Source organism: Nycticebus coucang, chromosome 1 (assembly GCF_027406575.1).
Source record: "Nycticebus coucang isolate mNycCou1 chromosome 1, mNycCou1.pri, whole genome shotgun sequence".
Lineage (NCBI taxonomy): Eukaryota > Metazoa > Chordata > Mammalia > Primates > Lorisidae > Nycticebus > Nycticebus coucang.
The window spans coordinates 142725207-142740390 of record NC_069780.1 but is presented as its reverse complement, the minus strand read 5'-3'; the positions used below and the strand labels follow the sequence as shown (position 1 = coordinate 142740390).

Here is a 15184-nt window from a genome sequence, read left to right as displayed (position 1 = left end):
CAGCCTCCTAAGTAGCTGGGACTACAGGCGCACATCACAACGCCTTGCTATTTTTGTTGTTGTTGCGGTTACCATTGTTTTTTATTTTATCATAGCTGTATACAATAATGCAATCATAAGGTACAATGTGCTGGTTTTATATACAGTTTGAAATATTTTCACCGAATTGGTTAGTGTGTTCAAACCCTTATACTCTACATTTAGTAAATTTCACCTGTACCCTTCCAAGATGCACCGTAGGTGTGGACCCACTAATCACCTTCCCTCCCCTCGGCCCTTCCCATCCCTTGCCCCCTACCCCATATTCTTGTGCTGAGATTGGGTTATAGCTTTCGTATGAAAGCTACAAATTAGTTTCATATTAGGGCTGAGTACATTGGGTACTTTTTCTTCCATTCTTGGGATGCCTTGCTAAGAAGAATATTTTCCAGCTCCATCCATGTAAACATTGTCATTGTTTTTTTAGCTGGTCTGAGCTGGGTTTGAACCCACCACCCTAGGTGTATGTGGCCAACACCCTACTCACTAAGCCTCGGGCACCACCCCATGTACTATCTTAAACACAGTCCCTCTTTTAGTCACACGCCTCCAGCAAAATAAGTAAGACTCATTCCTCTGTGAATCTTACTCAAACAGTAAGATTCACAGGGGAATAGTTACATTCAGAGATTTTTAAAGAACAATGATTAATTTTTTTATTTGTTTTTTGACAAACTTATGAGAGCTACAGGAAATAACCCAGAGCAAATACCATGATATTTTTGGCAGGATATATTAGAATAGAGTCTGAAACGCATCCTGTTTTGCTAACTTGAGAGAATTATCTCTAGTTATATTTATATAGCCAGCTCTTGGCATTTTAAATCATTTTTTAAAGAGATGGTATCCTGCTATATTGCTCAGGCTGGTCTTGACCTTCTAAACTCAAATGATCCTCCTACCTTAGCCTCCCAAGTACTTGGGACTCCAGGCATGAACCACAGCTCAGCTCATTCTTTCTAACACTGAGCAACACTTCAGAAGGATTTAGTTCTTCTTTAGGGAAATGTGAAGAATGGTATGGGTATAGTAAGACATATATGTATATGTCTCATGCATACTGAGGAACCAAAAATTAGCTACCTTTTATCTCATTTTTCATAACTTTTCTGAGTGCCTCTGGATTGTGTTAGGCTATTTTGTACACATATATGCCAGAAAAACTTTATCTGATTCCTCACTGATTATGTAAGTGAAGGTAATGGTAAATTCTCAATTTGACTTTTTGATATTATAAACCTTAGCTCCATTATTTCTTCCACAGATGCAATATGAGCAATTAAAATATGTATACATAGATATGTCACAGGTGATAATGAATTGATAAAGATTCATATCTAAGAGCTATGTAATTAAGCTGTTATATACTTGAAAAGACATAAGAAAATTTGTGCCTTCCAAGGAGATCCTAGAAAAAGTTGTTCCAGGTCTTCAATAAATTTCAGGGTAAGAAAGGTTTTTGATTCTTCTTTTGAGCTTCAAGTGTTAATCATATATCCCTAATTCTGAACTTGTGATGCTGCTCAGTAGTAAGAAGGAGAAAACACACTTATATGGATACTTGCTAAATTGTTATTTTAAATTCACTTTAGACTTATTTTTAATCAAATTGATAACTAATTTCTCATGCATTTCCTTGACTCCCCCAAACCCTTATTTCCTGGTAAACAGCGATAAAATATAACATAACTAAATATATTGTTAGTTGAGTACTGAGACGCTCACTTGCTCAGGTGCCCTTACTATTAAATGCTTTGGTATTGATAGTTCACACACTTAAGACACCTATGGTCTCAGTTTTCCTTACCTCAGACCAGTCTAAAGCCACCCACTGTGGTGGACATGACTGGTTATTGCAGGGCTCTTTTTCGACAGGCCGGTGTGTTAAACAACCACTGTAGTCCAGTGTCTCCTCTTCAGAAGGTCCGATCTTCCTGATGCAGAGCACTGCCCTTGTGCGCGTTCCACCGTCACAAGTCTTGCTGCACTCCAACCAATCCCCAATGAACCACCTGTAGCAGAAAGTGGGAGAAACACAGAAGATCATTTCCTTGCTGCATCTGGAGATTTTCAGCTGAGAGAGGGCACTCTCACTGATGGCCCACACCCTTTTCCTAGAAAAGCTGACATTTCAGTGATAGGACAAATGGCAAAGGAAGAGCTGCTAAACAAAAGATTATTCACCATTTGCTTTCTAAAAGTAGCATATGAGCTTTGATGGGCTTTGGAGCAGGCAGAAACCAGGTTCAAACAAGCAATGCAGTTTTTAAACCTCTTTGATTTTTCTCCTCCCCCCCCTTCTCTTTCTTTCTTTTCCCCCTCCTCTCCTCTCCTCTACCCTCCCCCACCCCTCCTCTTTTCTCCCTTCTCTTACCTCTAACCCTCTCTTATTTTCTTTTTCTTTCTTGAAACAGGGTCTTGTTCTGTCTCCCTGGGTAGAATACAGTAGCATGATCATAGCTCACTACAAACTCCTACTTCTGGGCTCAAGCAATAGTCCTGCCTCAGCCTGAGTAGCTGAGATTACAGGCCTATATCACTATGCCCAGTTACTTTTTCTGCATTTTTTTTTGTTTGTTTGTTTGTTTTGTTTTTTGTACAGATGGGTTCTTGCTATGTTGCCTGGGCTGGTCTTGAACTCCTAGCCTCCCAAAGTGCTAGTTTTGCACCACCTTAATTTCTAAAATAGGGATAACAATTATCAATGTCATGAAAATGTCATGAAGATTACATAAGGTAGTAAAGCTCCCAGGGTGTTCTGTGAAATGTTTAACTGGCTTTCCATGGGGGGCGGGAAATCTGATTTGCGGTGTTTGCCAATTTTTGTGGTGTAAAAACCTCACTAGGGCCAATTTTAAGCTATTAGTATGACATACATACATAGTATGATATGACATAAACAAGAGAAAACACACTAATACTAGGGTCTCATGAACCAGTACTAGCTGGCGTCAGTACACTACGGCATGCTTCTAATGTAGGTGTCTGACATATAACAAATAAGAAACAGTATTTTTTATTATTACATAATGATCTCCCATAATTAAGGGTTTTGTGCCAAAATCACCCTAAAGGAGATGGGAATTTGTTTTCTGATTTCCAGAAATGTATTTCTATAAAGATAGGACTTTAATGTCCTTATAGGAACAGAGAAGGCCCAGGTATCCATCCTGAAGACTTGGGAGTCTGAAAACACCTTCAGTAAGAGTAGACCCAGCCCTATGAAAATATGGAGATCCCTTGTTTTGGCCCTTTTGCTGCTAAAAACAGCTTCAACACTGCTAATGTGAGAAGAAACTCAAATGTCTTAACAAAATGAATACCTCTCACATTAGGTATGTCATTCCTTTTCCATAAATTCATAAATATATATCTGCTTTAGAATTTTTATTTATTTATCTCAACTAGGGCAAAAAGGACTCTTTCCTTTCTGGTCACAAAGCTGTATAAGGAGATTTGACTACAGCTGTAGTGGCCACATTCCCTGTGAAGTGGAATTAGCTGATGTGAAAGACTACAGAGGAGCTAGAAAGTCTTGATTGTGTCTGAGTCCTTGATTCCCTAACCATTCTTCAAGATTTGTCCACCCTTATACTTCTCTCAGCTCTGTCACATAAGCCTTCCATGAAGAAAGAAGCTGGCACAGTTGGAGTTTTGTTATTTGCAAGCAGAGTCTTGACTGATATATTATTGTATTTAATTTAACAAGGATATTCTGAAAACCTACACATTGTGCTTTGTTTTACAGAAGTAAGACCCAGTGTTAGAAAACCATTTCCCCAAAATCATGAAAAAGAGCAATGATGGATCCAGGGCTAGATCTCCCCATCAATTGCTATTTCAACTGAATTTCATTATTAATATTGCCAAATAGTATAATTGAGGTCACAAGCATGCAAGACATCTTTTTTCACTCCATAATTATATTAATGTATTAAGCAGCTATGATTTATAATTAATCAATGGACATGCTCACACTTTTGGGTGGGAGACTACCCAGAAGAATATGAAAAGCTTAAGGACACATTTCTCACTATTTCTATGAGCATAGCTCCACTGTATATAGAAGATAATACCTCAGTAAAGTCAGAGTACTAGTAGCCTACATTGAAGACTACTAGTCTCCAACTAAGCCACATGGCCTTTGTTCATTATTACTTGTATTCTCTTTATTTATAGAGGAAATTCAGCATTTAGAAATATCATAAGTTTTAAATATTTATATCAAAATATCAACAGTTTTTCTTTTTATTGTTAAATCATAGCTGTGTACATTAACGCGATCATGGGGCACCATACACTGGTTTTATAGACCGTTTGACACATTTTAATCACACTGATCAACCAGTTTTTCTTTTTTTTTTTTTTTTTTTGTAGAGACAGAGTCTCACTTTATGGCCCTCCGTAGAGTGCCGTGGCCTCACACAGCTCACAGCAATCTCCAACTCCTGGGCTTAAGTGATTGTATTGCCTCAGCCTCCTGAGTAGCTGGGACTACAGGTGCCCGCCACAATGCCCGGCTATTTTTTGGTTGCAGTTTGGCCGGGGCCGGGTTTGAACCCGCCACCCTCCATATATGGGGCCGGCGCCTTACCGACTGAGCCACAGGCGCCGCCCGATCAACCAGTTTTTCAAACTTAAAATATATTTTGTCAAAATCTACAAAATTTCAATCCAAAATTCATTCAATTGAATCTTGAATTTTAAAAATCAGACATTAACATTTCTTTCTTGTCATTTTCCAAAGGCTAATTTAAAGTGATTTTCATATTCTGTCCTTTCTGTTTTCCACAGATGAACATGATCCCAAGTTGTTAGTACTATTTTTGGTAAGGAGGAAAATGTGTACAGAGAATAATAACTTGCATGCCAGACATAGTGAAAATCTGATTCAATTTGCAACAGTGATTTCATCACTAAGATGAGGGGATAAAACAGAAATGTGTACAGCTCAGTCACAAAAAGTTCAGTCATACTACCTCCAGCCATGATCTCATTAGGTCTCATAATGTAAGAAGGATGGAGGGCTTCAAATTAAACACAGGTGCCCAGAGAAACAGCAGTGATTCAGGAGGTGTTGCTGTTTTTTTGTTGCACAGGGGTCAGGGCCCCCTCTGCCCTTTTACTTTTTGTCTCCTCTTTTATTGCCAACGGCCTCTCCTCAGAAACTTCGCCTTGATGTATCGCTCCAGTCTTCAGTGTGGAATGTATGAAAGTAAAAGTATTAATCACCCTCCCAATGTCCTTTCAGACTTCACACTCAGTCCCTGTTGCATCCTTATTGCTCATCATATCATCCCTTCCCATGTCTCTCCGAAGGATGAAATCACGCTCTAGTTATTTAAATGGTTTTGCAGTCCTACCAATGCATCTGCTTGTCTCAGTTTCTCCATTCTCCTGTCTGGTTTAAGACATACTACTTTCTTCATCTTTCTTCTTCATGTATTTGACACTCATAGGACATTCTCCCTATTTCTCTTTTTTCCCTTCTGTAGATTCAGTGGTAAAAAATGAACACAGAAATTCTCCCTGGGAATAGCAAAGGCTGAATTGTTAAATTCTGAACAATCCCAGGGCTGTTTCTTGCTGAGCTCTTCCCAGTGACCAACTTGTCTTTATCCTCGTAAGTGCCTTCATATTCATGACATGACATGTGAACAGTGGGATTTATGCTTAAGTGTGTGAAATAAAAGTGGTTTGCAGTGGCCTCTGTAATTTGATCTACAGTCTCAGTCTCTTATTATTACACATATAAACAATAACTTTATTTAGAGAATGGACTAAGAGAGACACTATAAAAATATTCCCCAACTTTGGTAAACCAAAATATTTTTGAAGAAACAATTCAATATAAAACCAGATTATTTTAGCTTTATAACTTAAAAGAAATGTCAGAGAATATGAAAACAAACTTATATTAAATATTTGAATTAAAAGGGAGAGATTTCTCAGCCTTTGTCCCAGAGGCAAGGGTATAATCATTATCCTTTTTTATTAAGATGGCATAGCAAAATTTCAAAAATTTTCAGAGCTTGTCAATTACATCTTTAATTAGAGATTCAACTACATGATGCATTGTTTATTTACAAAGATACTAAAACTTTCCTGTGCTTTAAATAACTTTTAGAAACATTTTCAAAACAACAATAAGAATTTAATTCCTGAGCAAATTGGAACATGAAATTAATCTTAAGCAGAACTCTCTATACCCTAAACATTCACCATCAAGGTTTTTCTAAATTTTAAGAAATCAATGTAATAAACATCTCTGAAATTATAGCATTGAGAAAGTGAAGCAATCAAAATTAGATGTACTAAAGTGCTACCAGACATTTGATTTGTAACTTACCAAAGTTAGTGATGTCTGGTATAATGGGAAAAACATCACTGGTGATTATCATACCCTCATGTGTAAAATGATGGGCGTTGGCCTAGATGATTTCTGTGATTCTTCCCAGGTCTTAAATTTTGTAGTTTTATAGACTACTCTGATGAATATATATTTTTTAAAACTTAAAATTGGGTGAGGTCCAGTGACTCAAAATAATTGTTAAACATTAAACCATAAGAGATACCCCATTAAATAAAACCTATCCACTAAACAAAAATCAATCTCTTCCCACTCCGAGTTTCCTTGGCCATTTTTGCTTATAACTCTTTTATTATTCCTATCATATTTTGTTTTGTACTATAGTTATTTTATAGGTATTTGCCCAATTAAATTAACTTTAGGACAAAAGGAACTAGTTCTCTCAAAGTAGAGTGCCATAAATGTTTTTTAAATTTTGGTCATAACATTATTAAAATAAATATAATTCTCTTGTTTTCAGAATTTAAAAAACTACAGCATCATATAGGAATAATACCATATTTTGCTGTGTAAAATGTGCTCCTGTGTATAATGCACACCCACGTTTTTGGCCCAAACTTTCAGGAAAACACCCCTTGAGAAAGTGGCTTGCTTTCAACTGGGAAAGACTCATTTGGGGAGGGATCATGCTGCCCGGGTAAATATGCAGACTCACTGCCCTTCTGCAGCTGCCTGCTCTATGAAAGCTGTCCCTTCCCTCCCTCCTGGGAGCCCTTCCCTACCCACTTCCTGTCAATCATATCCTTTAATATCAACTCTTTCCTTTTCTTTTTTCCCAGTTATTTAAGCCTATCTCATGGATCCCACTGTTTTCACACACAGTCACTTCACTACCTTGACTACTAGACTCTTCCTTAAAAGAGCTGTTGCTATGAGCATGCTAACTTTCTCTAGCTGGGCCTCCTCTGAACCTTGAAAGTCTTACAAATAAACACAATTATTTCTCTGCCAATGTTCCCTTTTTGTTTATTCTTTCTAGTCCCCTGTCATTTCCTTTATACTATAATAGAAGGGCAAATCTTATTATCCTCTATTTTTCTATACTGTACCTAAAAGTTCAATATAACTAAAGATATTTGAAATATTTCATTATTTGAAAAAATACTTTCTGATAAAAAATACCCTTTAGGATCGTAAATGAATGATATTGGGAAAAATAATACTTGAAAATAAATATAAACCTCTTCCACAAATCAGGCAAATAACTTTCAGATAAAGTTTACATTAAAAATAAGAAACGTTGAAAATATAATCTCAGAGTAGGGAAGACCTTTCTAAACATTATACTCATGAAAGAAATAAATAGATCAAAACACTATAAATAATACAGAAAACATGAAAAACTAGAAAAGATATTTGGAACAGAAAAAAGAGTTAATATCCTTAATACACTAAGTGTTCATACAGACTCATAACAAAATAATAAAGAGAACAGGGCATAAAGTTAAGAAGTAGAAGAGAAATAGTGCAAATGGCCACTAAACATAATTTTTAAATGTTCAGCCTCATCACAGTCCAAGAAATAGAATGATAAAATAAAATAAATAAAATAGGAATTACGTATCAGGGTATTTTTACCTATAAAATAATCAAAGATTGTTTTTAAAATAATGATAACCAGTGTTGTTCAGTTCTGGGAAATAGCATTCTTACATACTCTTAGTAGGACTATATATTCATGCAATCTCTCCAGATAGCAGTTTGATAATTATCTCAAAGATTAAAATATGTTTTCATTTGAACCAGAAATTCTATTCCTATTTATTTACTATTAGGGCATAATTATGGACAGCAATTTTAGCAGCAAAAATGGTTAATGCTTGTGGTATTGTAGGGGATCAAAGCAAGAATACAACCAAAATTGTTCAATAATAGAATACCAATTTAAATAAATAATGACATATCTACTAAAGCTTGTTCAAGATATTTAATGTTCAATATATACTGAGAACTGACTCCAAAGCATCTACATAGTATAATACCTTTCTGTTATACACACATACACATATAGAAAAAAGACTGGAAATAGTATATGTACATCAAAATACTAGTGGTTTTCTCATTGTCTTCTTTTTGCTTATCTACCTATCACATAATTAACATAAAAAAACCTTCTTCTTTCTTCACACTTAGGAGTCTTATTGAATTCAGTAGTCTTTCTATGATTTTTATCTCTATAATACCAATGGCCATTGGGAATCTCAGATGGTCCTTGCCTTATGATGGGTTGACTTACGATTTTTGAACTTTATAATGGTGTCAAAACAATGTACATTCACTAGAAACCATATTAGGAATTTTGAATTTTAATCTTTTCCCAGGCCAGCCCTATGCAGGACAATACTCATGATGCTGGGCAGCAGCAGTGATTTGTAGCTCCTAGTCACCAGTCACCAGGGTGACCCAGATGATTTTGCCCAACTGTAGGCTAATGTCTGAGTATGTTAAGATGGGCTAGACTAAGCTAGGATGTTCCTTAGGTTAGGTGTATTAAATTCATTCTCAACCTGAAATATTTTTAACTTATGATGGATTTCAGGATGTAACCTCATTGCAAATTGAGGAGCATATCTGATAAGCATTCTGAAGAAATAAAATTTCCTTTGTCATAGTTTAAATCAAAAGCAATAAAAAGAAATTCAAAAATAACTATGAAAAAAGGACTAATAATGAGCAATATTTTAAATATGTGCATTTAGGTCTTTCCAAAAAAGACAACTGTTAGATAAATTTTCTCTCTTTCCCATATTCTCTGCATCTTTCTCGTTTGAATTCTATCTCCCACTCAAACTTTAATAAGTAACTTCATTTCAGAACTACAAAAGAAGATAGAAAATTGACTTGAATCATGTCAATTATCCTTAAACTGTTATATCAACCTGCAATTTATGGGATAGAATGACCAATGACTGAAATCTCTAAGGACATTGGACATTTAAGCATTTAAGCATTTATTTAAACAAATAAAAAAACTTAGGCCAAAATAAAATAGGTGTGACAGGCCCATTCAGATTTTGCAAAAGGCTGATCAAATGTCAAACATAATACTTAACATCCTGAGTGTCAGGGAATTAACTTTAGCTGAGGCTCACAATCACATGAAAATATACTGAAGCTATTGGAAACCCAGGACAGGGACGATATTAGCCCATGGATTTTGAGCATCACTTTGTTTTGCCTAATTTTCAGTGTCCTCTGAGATAAATTTATAAAAATCATTGGCAGTAAAGAGGAATAGGAAAAAAATATCTTTGAAACAGACATACATAATAGGTCACATTTTTATAGTTTCCCATGTCTGGATTTTAAGGGATTGGATATATGATGATACCATTTTGAAAAGAAAATACATAAAGTCTTAGAATAAAATCTTCTATCACTCTACATTTCTTGTGCTCATTACCTGAAACCTTTTCAAGGGTCTAGTAGTAAATATCATCACCTTTAAGATTCAAATGTTCAGGCAGACACTGACTTTAGAAAATGAAAGTTCATGAGGTATTATTATTTTGCAACAGATATTAAGAAATGCACATTAGTTCAGCCACATTAGGTACCTGGATGCTTCATTTATTGTTAAGTTCCAGGTTTTTGTGACTGCACTGTGGTCATTTTTTAGAAAAGGGAAATAATTCATGGTGAAGCCTTTTTCTCCAGTTCTAGAAAGCTTGGGACATATAAATTTGTTTGCTTGCCCTTTTAACTTTATCAATTTTGTGTTGGGATAATTAGCTAATCTGGTGGATAAGTTTAACCTATTTCTCAAACAAGAATGAAATGCCATTCACACATATTTTGTCTTATAGTTGTCAGGCAAAATCACTACAAAGATCACTATTGTCATGATCAAATCAACAGCCTTTGTCTGTTCTTTTTCTTTTTTTTCACATAATCATTGCCTCTTGTTCATCCAAACATTTCTGCTCTTACGGATTATAAACTGTGCCTCATCGACAGGTCTCACTTTTAAATCATCATTAAGGCGAATGGGCTCTGCCCTTGTGCCTTCCTTTATAGTGAGTTATAATTGCTACATTAGTCGACACAAGAGACTGAAGTACACCTGTCTGCTTATGCCCAATACTCAGAGGACGGAACTTATCAGGGCAGAACTTCAAACTGAGTCATCAAATTAAAGCACTGATATTCCATTCCAGAATGTTTCTAAAACATTTTGAAAACTCTAGGAAGTTAGGATAAGTATATAGAAAAGACTAGGAGTGCAACAAATCACTGCATTTTATTAAATCTAAGACACAATTATTTTATGTACCATCAGGAAAGGGGAAAATGTTGATTATAATATTATTGTAAGATACCATCTTACCACCAATAGCAAGATAAATCTCAATTTCAGAGATATTAAAATGTAAAAAGATATATGCCTTAGAATTGACGAAATATGATAATTGTCAACATTGTGCCAGGACCAAATTCACTGAAGTTCCTGCTTTAAAAGAATTAATAACTGAAACCTATAAATAGGAACTTTGCTCAGTAATAGGGACATGAAAATTCCACCATCTAAGATGTTTTCTACCTTTTTCTCAGCTTAATTTATTCTTACCATATGAATATATTCTAAATATGAATACATAATTTTTTTTCTTTATACCTGAAGAAAATAATTCTCACTTCTTTCCCTTACTTACTCGGGTGGGCAGGGCTCAGTGTTGCAGGCTCTTTGATTTTCAGGTGGCTTACTGTCAGGGTCACAGTAATTGTTCTGGACAATGGAGTTGTCATCCAACCTTTTACAGACCACCTCCTGTCTTTGGACACCTTGAGAAAAGGAGGACATCATTAATTGAAGAGAAGTTTACCTTCCAATTAAGTTAGGTAGGCACAGCTTTCCTCTGTGGGGAATCAACCTTTCTGGATCGCTGCTGTCTTTTATCTGTTCCACACTTGACTGCTTCTCTAAAAAGGAGAGAAATCCTGGTCATTACACTGAAATTTCAGTCAGAAATATTGTTCTCATATTTAGAAACATAACTATTTTCAAGTACAAAAAAGAAACTATTGGTGATCTTAAACAATTAGTATTCCCATTTATACATTTTTCTTCATACATGCTTTCTTATACATGCTTTCCTTATAAAAACAAACTTCAATTCCCCAATATAACATCAGATAAAATATATGAATATAAGTTTCAATGCAAAACAATGATTGTATATTTATTTAAAAACAAATGATAGGGACAAATATACTTTTTGACATTTTTGTAGGACAAACCCCATCAACTTAGTCTTTGTTAGGAACACATCACATCCACACATTTGTTTTGTTCTTCTATTTATATATTTATCTCTGTAAAAGCCCACTGATTGTTTAGAATTTAAAGATTACTGTGGGCATCTCTTGAACTGTATCCAACTAGTCTGTGTGATCTAATAGGGTTGGCCTCCTGTTGATTATACCATGGTCAAAGAAATACACACACAAATCATTCAAATATTAACTTATAAAATACTTATCTCATTCTTAAAAATTTGTCTATGTAAATAAGCTGTTTACCACAGCTAAACGTACTCTCATTTTAAAATTTATAAAATATTAAATATGTTTATTATTTATTAGCAAAGATAGCTACCACAACTAGATCCCATTTCACAAAATCCAAAGATATACACAAACACACACTTTTTTTTTTTTGTAGAGACAGAGTCTCACTTTACCGCCTTCAGTAGAGTGCCGTGATATCACAGGACTCACAGCAACCTCTAGCTCTTGGGCTTCCACGATTCTCCTGCCTCAGCCTCCCGAGCAGCTGGGATTACAGGCGCCTGCCACAACGCCCGGCTAGTTTTTGGTTGCAGTCAGCCGGGGCTGGGTTTGAACCCGCCACCCTCGGTATATGGGGCCGGTGCTCTACTCACTGAGCCACAGGCGCCACCCCACAAACACACACTCTTATTTGTAGACATCCTTGGTGAACAGATTTAAAGTATAATCATTTTTTCTCTTCAGTGTCATGGAATCAAGAGAAGCAAAGATAGGTAACACCAAGATATCAAAAAGAAACAAGCTAGAAGACAATGCTAAATGTTTCAGACCATACAGAGGTCAACAGGTTACTCCTGGAAATGGAAATAAAAGCATAACCTAAGCCACCCCCCCCAACACACACTCAGACACCCTATTCCTATAAACAGGTAGGCCAAATTACCCAGAATAAGTTGTAAAAGCAGCATTAGCAGTATCTGGGAAACCAGTTTCACACCTAGCTAATCCCACACAATCATTCAGTTTTTCTTTTTATTTCCAGTTGTTTTAAGTAATAGTACCTCCCACTCAAAGAAACTGATGACAAATTAGGGAAATCTATGGGAAAAAGGATCATTCAGTAAAGCAAACTGTCATCTAAAGAGCTAGGCACCAAACACTTCCCCCCAAGGTCCTTTAAAGAGTCCTGGAAATTTTGCAGGTGGGAGTGCCTCAGTTATCATGTTATACACACCTCTAACTAAGCCCTTTGAATTTAAAGACTGACAGAGAAAATTATTAAATCCACCAACCTCATGAGACTTAAATCCTAGAGCCTACACGACAGTACTGAACAGTTGAAGAAAGTATTTTTTATTGCTTGCAGTAACCCAAGGTTCTTACTGATCACCTTCGACAAGTTTTTAGGGTTTCCTAAATTTGGGAGAGGTCTTAAAAATAGCCAAATATTGTATTCATTCCCTCCCAATCTCCAGAATAGCCAAACAACTCAGTTTATGCGATGACAACAGTTTGGAATTTTTTAACTATCAAACTTAAGATTTTTGAGGAAAGAATGATTCACATCAGGCATAGCTGTGATCCATTCACAGATGTTCCATGATATTCATCAGATATCTCCCCATTGTGTCATTGTAGTGGGCAGATAACTAAATCCATGTGGTCCACCTAGACAGAAAACTCTACCCATTAGTCATGGAATTCAACCACCAACTGCAACAGTGGCTCAGATTATCCATATACCATGGTTCCGTATTTTGCTTCCATCAGGAAGGTAGGACAGTTGTTTTTACAGGTTAGCATGATTATTTCTTAAAAGTCATTCAAATATGATTATACTTGAAACAAGAACAATTGACATTCAATATCGTATCTTTGTTGTTTCTCAGAAAATGGTAAAAATTTTCAAGGCTACAAAATACAACAGATGTTGATGTATTTCAGTGGCAGAAACATTAATTTAGTTTCTTCGGGTCAAGATAAAATTCTGCTTTCTTTAAATTAACCCTAGAAATGTTTGGCTATAATTACATTATTTTCTAAAGTAGCCTTTAATGGGCTGGGCGCAGTGGCTCACACCTGTAATCCTAGCACTCTGGGAGGCTGAGGCAAGTAGACTGCCTGAGCAAGCTCACAGGTTCAAGACCAACCTGAGCCAGAGCGAGATCTGGTCTCAGAAATACCTGGGTGTTGTGGCAGGCACCTGTAGTCCCAGCTACTTGGGAGGCTGAGGCAAGAGAATTGCTTGAGCCCAGGAGTTGGAGGTTGCTATGAGCTATGATGACATGGCACTCTACCCAGGGTGACAGAATCAGACTCTGTCTCAAAAAAAAAAAAAAAAAAAAACCCAAAAAAGAAAAGTAGCCTTTAATGCAAAAGCAGGGTCTTTGTAATTTGAATCATATATGAGATATGAGTTAGTAGGGATTGAGATTATTATTTTAAGATAAATTCTATTCATGTATATGTCTTGGAAAAATTGCTACTTAACACCTATTGTTAAAAATCTGAAAAACATACAAAATCACAAGGAACAAAATAAAAATTATCCACAATCTCATATCTTTGTTCTAAATCTTTATTTTCAGGAATATTTTGCTATTTGGTGAAATCCAGTAATTTCTTTAAAATTATATACCTACATAAACTAAAACTGCCCGCTAAATGTGTTTGGCAGGTCTTTCATTCACTCATTCAACACATAATAGTTATTAAACACAAGACATTGTGCTTCTTATGGGATATTGGTTAAGTGCCAAGAATTACAAACTGACTTAATTTTGGTCATGCCTTCTAGACTTTTTAAAAATTAGAATTCAGAGTATTTTAGAGTTCATTTCAACTTCATAGTTTCAGAATATTTTTTATGAAGTAAAAATTAAAAGTCTTTGAATAGATAGCTGAAGTTGCTCTATATTTTATAAAGATGCATTCTTTCTTTTATTCATCTTTTATTAATTTTCTTCTAGAATGTTACATTGGGCAGCATAGTATCTCACACTCAAGAATGAAGTATACCAGTAATCTATTCCAAATCTTCCTACAACATTGTACTATCTTCCTCCAACACTGTACAAATCTCCTTCCAACTTTTATTCCCACACCTGGCAGGTTCACAGATTTTTTGTTTTTTTGCTTTTTAAGTCAGTAGTAACAGGAAACGTACCTGTTAAACCAATGCACCTAAATGGATGGACTTTAAAATACATACTTGCAAATTAAGAAAAATGCAGCAATTTAACTTTAGAAAGTAGAAAATACAGATCAACTGGAAATAATATGAACTAAGTCAACAAGAGAAATGATTGTGTTTAGATTATCTTTATATGATCGAGTCTCTTGTACATAAATTCTTTGAAAGTAGTCTGTAAGACATTGCTAAGAAGTTGATATCAAGCTCTGTCAAGAATTATATCCAGTTACATAAAACCACTATTCTTTCAAATCTAAAGACATACAGCTTAAAACAAACAAACTTTCCACATGACCAGTCGGTGTGCACCTAATTGAAAATAAAATTCTAGTGGCTTAGTATCCATATCCCCT

General features: G+C 35.5%; 1 protein-coding gene across 1 annotated transcript in view; it reads right to left on the bottom strand.

Annotated features, from left to right (window-relative positions):
• The window catches only part of ADAMTS6 (ADAM metallopeptidase with thrombospondin type 1 motif 6), a 410832-nt gene that overhangs the window by 33755 nt on the left and 361893 nt on the right, over window positions 1-15184 (bottom strand). The window contains exons 21-22 of the mRNA XM_053589876.1: window positions 11062-11191; window positions 1847-2051 (exon numbers count right to left, since the gene is read on the bottom strand). Of these exons, the coding sequence (XP_053445851.1) occupies window positions 1847-2051; window positions 11062-11191 (335 nt within the window). The remainder of the gene's footprint in view (window positions 1-1846; window positions 2052-11061; window positions 11192-15184) is intronic.